We start from the raw sequence: 5,296 nt of genomic DNA on the forward strand, positions 1-5,296 counted from the left end.
TAAATATACCAAAACCAGTTCAATAGGTCATCTGCACTCATAAGCTCTTAGAAAGCTCCATTTATTAAATATAATTATGAAATGTATGTACACCATTCATTTACAATAGTCATATAGAAAAAAAAAACAGCCATAGAATTAATTCTCAATAGAAAGCAAGTGTTTTTTTCTTTTCTTTTTTCTTTTTGTATTGTTTTTCTAGTCAGGAGATATAATGCACTTCAATAAGGACGAGACTTCGTTCCCGGGGCACGCTGGGTACGCTCATTTGCGAGACCGGCTCGATTACGGTGGGATAGAGAATTAAACTGCCTGAATCTGCCCGGCCCATGGGAATTGGGATACACACAAATGACTCATATTCCATCCCTCAGCCGCCGCTGATATATTCTTATTGTCCTTTAGTGGTTAATCCCAGCCTTTAGCGGCTCCTTGCACCAGTCAATAGTTTCAACATCAAATCCGGTGTTGTCGGATGCCGACGTCTTTAATCTTTTTTTTTTTTTTTTCCATGTTGAGCGATGGTCGATCCTTTAAAAACAACGTCTGGGAAGGTCCGCCGCCCTGCCACAAAACCATTCTCTCAGAACCCTCTCCGCTGGGGTTTCAGTCCATTAGCTTAAGCCCACTCTATATTCGGGCTTTGAGACAGACAGGTTTGAGCAGGCACACTGGATAAAGACAATTCAGACTGATGCTTCAGCCCTCCTGCTGTGCTTTCTGCTTGGAAAGTGTGTGTGCTGTGCATGTATAACCTATTATTATGCCCATAAAATAACAATATACAGCTCTGTCATCATCCAGGAGGCCGGCACACACTTACTTTCACGCAAGCTTTACTCTCTTCATAGAAAATAAGCAAACAAACAAAAATGTCTCTGTTGTAATTTCTTGTTCCCAGCCTGTTGAGTCATTGCTGGCCTCTGATTGGCTGCTCAGCTTGCAGTGTAGATAATACAGTGCGGTGGGGTTGCTAGCATGTACACTGGCGACAGGCTGTTCGATTAAAGGCCAGGCACGACATGGTGAGGTCAGATGTAGTATTCTTTGCTGTCGTGGTTGGGTTTGTGCAGGTCCAGCGCAGCTCGGTATGGTGGATGCTCCATGCTGGGGCGGTGCGTCTTTCCGGTGATTACAGAGGGTGCTGGAGTCCGTCGGTGTCGATATAGGAAGCGGATGATGATAGCCAGCACACAGAGGGTGATGAACACCACTGCAGCCACTACTCCTGTTTATTAGATAAATGAAGAAGTTGAACACATGCTAAATATTAAATAAGTATACTGATTCACTACTTAAAATATGGTTTGAATGAAATGGTGTGGCTTTGGATCTCATAAATGTATCTTGAGAATAAATGGAAGATGTATTAATATTTTGATCGTTCTACAGTGCAGTGCTACAGTGGTACAAATGAGAACAGCATAAAATAAAACTTCTGATATAACTAAAGATGTATGAGGCTGTACAGTTTCATTACTAAGGATGGTTTATTACTTGTCAGATCTAAGAATTATTTTGAAAAGATTTTTCCCAGAGCACAATATCATGGGGATCTATACCTCCGATTAGTGCTAAGTCATTTTGATCAGCCGTTTTAAGTGGGTCTTTGCCTTGGTCTGTTTTTGCTGAGTCATCTGCAAGCAGAGAATGAGAGGGAGAGGAAGACAAAGAACTGGATTCTGTGATTCTTTTCAGCAGGCTGAAAAATACTGTCATTTTTTAGTCTCATTGCCATGTGGAAACTATTAAAAAGAATAATTTACCTGAGTGAGTGTGTGTATTGCTCAAAGTGTTCAAGCTGGATATCGTCCCACAACTTGATGCTTCCAGACGGCCGATAACAGTAACTAACGGGCTCTGGCTGTTTTGCAGGGCTGCCTTCAGAGGGGTAGCCTGATTAAACTGCACAGAGGACAGGCAGCCAATAAACCCTCTCAATCCTGCCTGGACCAGCTCCTTATCAGTAATGTCACTACCTGAAACAGGAAAAAGAATTGAGCAACTGAAATTAAATGTGATGTTTGTAATATGTACATGTTAAAATACATTCTCTCATCCCAGGTTAATATGCACAGACAACGACACTACTGTTCAAAAGTTTGGGGTCAGTAAAATATTTAAAATGTTTTTTAAAGAAGTCTCTTATGCTCACCAAAGCTGCATTTATTTGATCAAAAACACAGTAAATAAAGTAAATATTACTGCAATTTAAAATAATGTTTCTATCGTCATGTAAAATGTAAATTATCCCTGCGACTGAATTTTTTAGCAGCCATTACTCAAGTCTTCAGTGTCACATGATCCTTCAAAAATGGAAACCATTATACATTTTTTTCAAGATTCTTTGATGATTAGAATTTCAAAAAGTTTCTTTTGAAGCAGAAATCTTTTGTAACATTATAAAAGACTTTACTGTCACTTTTGATCAATTGAATGCATCCTTGCTGAATTAAAGTATTAATTTCTTAAAAAAGAAAAAAAGAAAAACTATTTTTGAATGATAGTCTAGAAACAAATAATAAATTCAGGTTATCTCCTGAAAAGAGTAACCAAAACAAGACTCTGTTAGTGACATTGGCACAACAAATGGCGTGAGTTTGGAGTGAAATTAGCTGTTTGTCTGACTAATGGGATACATCTGACTAATGTATTGGAGTAATTAGAGAATAATTATGCATTTCACCTTTAAATTATTTCAAAGTCACTGTTTAACCACTCCACAGCTTTTATTTTAAAAGAAGCAGACTGCAGAATCACACAAGTAACCTTTAATCTGCTTAATCACCTTTTTAAAAAGCTTCATTATTATATTCCTCAAGTCCCTTTTTTAGTGTCCACAAAGCCTTTCTAAAACAGAATAATTCAGCACATTCAATGCTGGTTCCTTTTCTATTTTGCGTCTATAATGACTAATGAGTCTAAAAGGGGCTTGTTGTAGTTGCATGAATGCTTTATTGCTAATTTGTCTAAAATGTTCTCTTGCCTCTATCAAAGCGCTGAGGTTCGTGCCACTTTCAGACCCTCCTCATTGGTTATCCGGTAAAGAGAAACAGTCTCCTAGGCAACACTGAGAAATTCCATTTAGCTTTGACTTGGCAACTCACCTGTGATGGCGCTGTCAAAAGTGTGCCTCCCTAGCCAGACAACCACTCTGTCCTAACCTGCCTGGATTCAACACCTGATGCCACATCAGTGATTTGATTTGATTTGATTCATTAGACAGAAAAGTAGTAAAATACTCAATACGTCAAGGATAGCACAATAAAGTTAAAAACTTGTTTCCATTGTGGTCCTTGATGTTAAACAGAAATAGAAATGTGTGAAATGGCACACAAGGAACATGATAAAATAGAGTCCTCTTCAAAAGCCTGTCAGAAACTCACCTTGGATTCTCCCTAGAATCACAGACCTCGCCGGGCTGAGAGCAGAGCCAGGAGACAGGCTGTACTGCTGGGTTATTGTGTTGTCAATCTGGAAGGGGACAGATATAATGGCAGATAACTTGGAAACGATTGATAACAGTAATAGATTTGAATCAGTCACAGGAAAAAACAAACAAACATCTGAGATCACTAAGACATGCTTTTAGAAATATAATTCATATGCTACAAGACCTTTAAAATTTCTGAATATCAGACAAGCATAAAAATCATCTGTCCTCATTTCTGTAGAAAGTATAGTATAGGAGGTCAAGTAAACCCCTTTAGAAATCAGATATTGGCCATTGTTTTAACACCTGTTGCTATGGAGACAAAGACTCACCTGCACAAACAGCTCCTGTCCCTTTCGATTGATTTTGACCCAGTGAAACCGTCCGTCTGCTAGACTGGATGACACTGGGCTGAACTTTTCTGTTCGTTTTTCTTTGTTCAACAAGTATCGTATTTGCAGGCTGCCTGGGAAATCAGAGTAAAAGCTATTGACTTAAAGTCATAAGATATTTGTTTGAACAATGAATGCAGAGTTGTATCATGACAAGACGGAATAATGTTTAAAATTTGCAGAGATAAGTAATGGGTTGCAAAACAAACTCCAACAGAGTGTTCAAGACCCCAGTGTATATGTATATATATTAGGGGTGTAACGATTCACTCGTTTTCTCGATGCATCGATTACAAACCCTGACGATGCATATGCATCAATCTTGAAACATGGATTTTTGAATCGTGAATCGTCGATTTCGGACAGTAATCGTTTTAAAATGCTAAGAATTGAATCAATTGCGATTTCTATAGCGATTCAATGCTTTCAAAATATATACACATTAAATCACTACAAGCACGAATGAATGGAAACCATGAACAGTGTTCGTGCCTCGCATCTCTCCTTTACACGCTGCACTATTTACCGCCTGTGAGTGTCACAAGATTGCGCTCGCGCTCAGTTCGTCTCACTGACACATTTTTTGAGCAGCTGATGTGTGATCTCTCTCCTTAGTACTCGTGGCCAGTAATGCTAAAATGAAGCAGTTTTGCTTTTCTGTAGTTTTTCAATGGCTCTCGGTCATACCGACGTCATTACCTGAGCAGTCGAATGCTGCGCATTTATTGCATGGACGGAGCAAAAATGTAAGTGTCTAAAGCATACGCACAGTTCCATTGAATGATAAATGTGTTTTAACAATGTTGTTCAACCGAGTGTACGAAGGAAACTGTTAAAATAACCACAGCATTAACAACAACCTTGAAATAAGAGCGCGAGGTTTATCTGATAATCAGATGCATGAAAGTAGCTGTTGTTGCTATAGCAAACAGACATAGGGTGCGTTTTCTTTCAGAATCATAATTCGCTGATGGAGAGGAAAAGTTAAATACTATAGCATTTTGTTTTATGAAAATGAGATAAAGAAGTTTTCGCACTGAAAGAGAAGTGATCTGGCGCTCAAAGAACTTAAGGCATGCCAGGAAATGCCTAATATGGACAAAGGCATCTATCGCTGCAGCTAAGCTGAATAAAAAGCAGAATGAACTGGTGAAACGTTAAGACAAAAAACACAATAAATAAATAAAATGTATGAATGATGCAGTGCTAATTGAAGAGATAAGAAAAGAATTCCTTGTAAAAAAAAATAAAAAATAAAAATACATACATAGGCCTACATAAATTATTGTATTTAACATTTCTGTCACTTCTGAAATGATAGCTACACCCCTAGTGTGACAAAATGTTAGCCTATACATAATACTTTTAAAGCTCTTTTTAAAAATCTTGACTTACATAAATTTCTACATATGCCATGTCATGCCATAGCATCATTAAACTAGCATCTAACAATGGACAAACGTGTTTTTTC

At 38.1% G+C, this 5,296-nt stretch overlaps 1 protein-coding gene across 1 annotated transcript in view; it reads right to left on the reverse strand.

Annotated features, from left to right (window-relative positions):
* Positions 1-207: 207 nt before the first annotated feature.
* Positions 208-5,296, reverse strand: part of LOC107718238 (contactin-associated protein-like 5) — a 40,239-nt gene continuing 35,150 nt past the window's right edge. The window contains exons 19-23 of the mRNA XM_016525232.1: positions 3,766-3,899; positions 3,387-3,474; positions 1,767-1,979; positions 1,563-1,637; positions 208-1,228 (exon numbers count right to left, since the gene is read on the reverse strand). Coding sequence (XP_016380718.1) covers positions 1,032-1,228; positions 1,563-1,637; positions 1,767-1,979; positions 3,387-3,474; positions 3,766-3,899 — 707 coding nt within the window. The 3' untranslated portion in view covers positions 208-1,031. The remainder of the gene's footprint in view (positions 1,229-1,562; positions 1,638-1,766; positions 1,980-3,386; positions 3,475-3,765; positions 3,900-5,296) is intronic.

This window comes from Sinocyclocheilus rhinocerous, unplaced genomic scaffold (genome assembly GCF_001515625.1).
Source record: "Sinocyclocheilus rhinocerous isolate Xijiao unplaced genomic scaffold, SAMN03320098_v1.1 scaffold1111, whole genome shotgun sequence".
NCBI lineage: Eukaryota > Metazoa > Chordata > Actinopteri > Cypriniformes > Cyprinidae > Sinocyclocheilus > Sinocyclocheilus rhinocerous.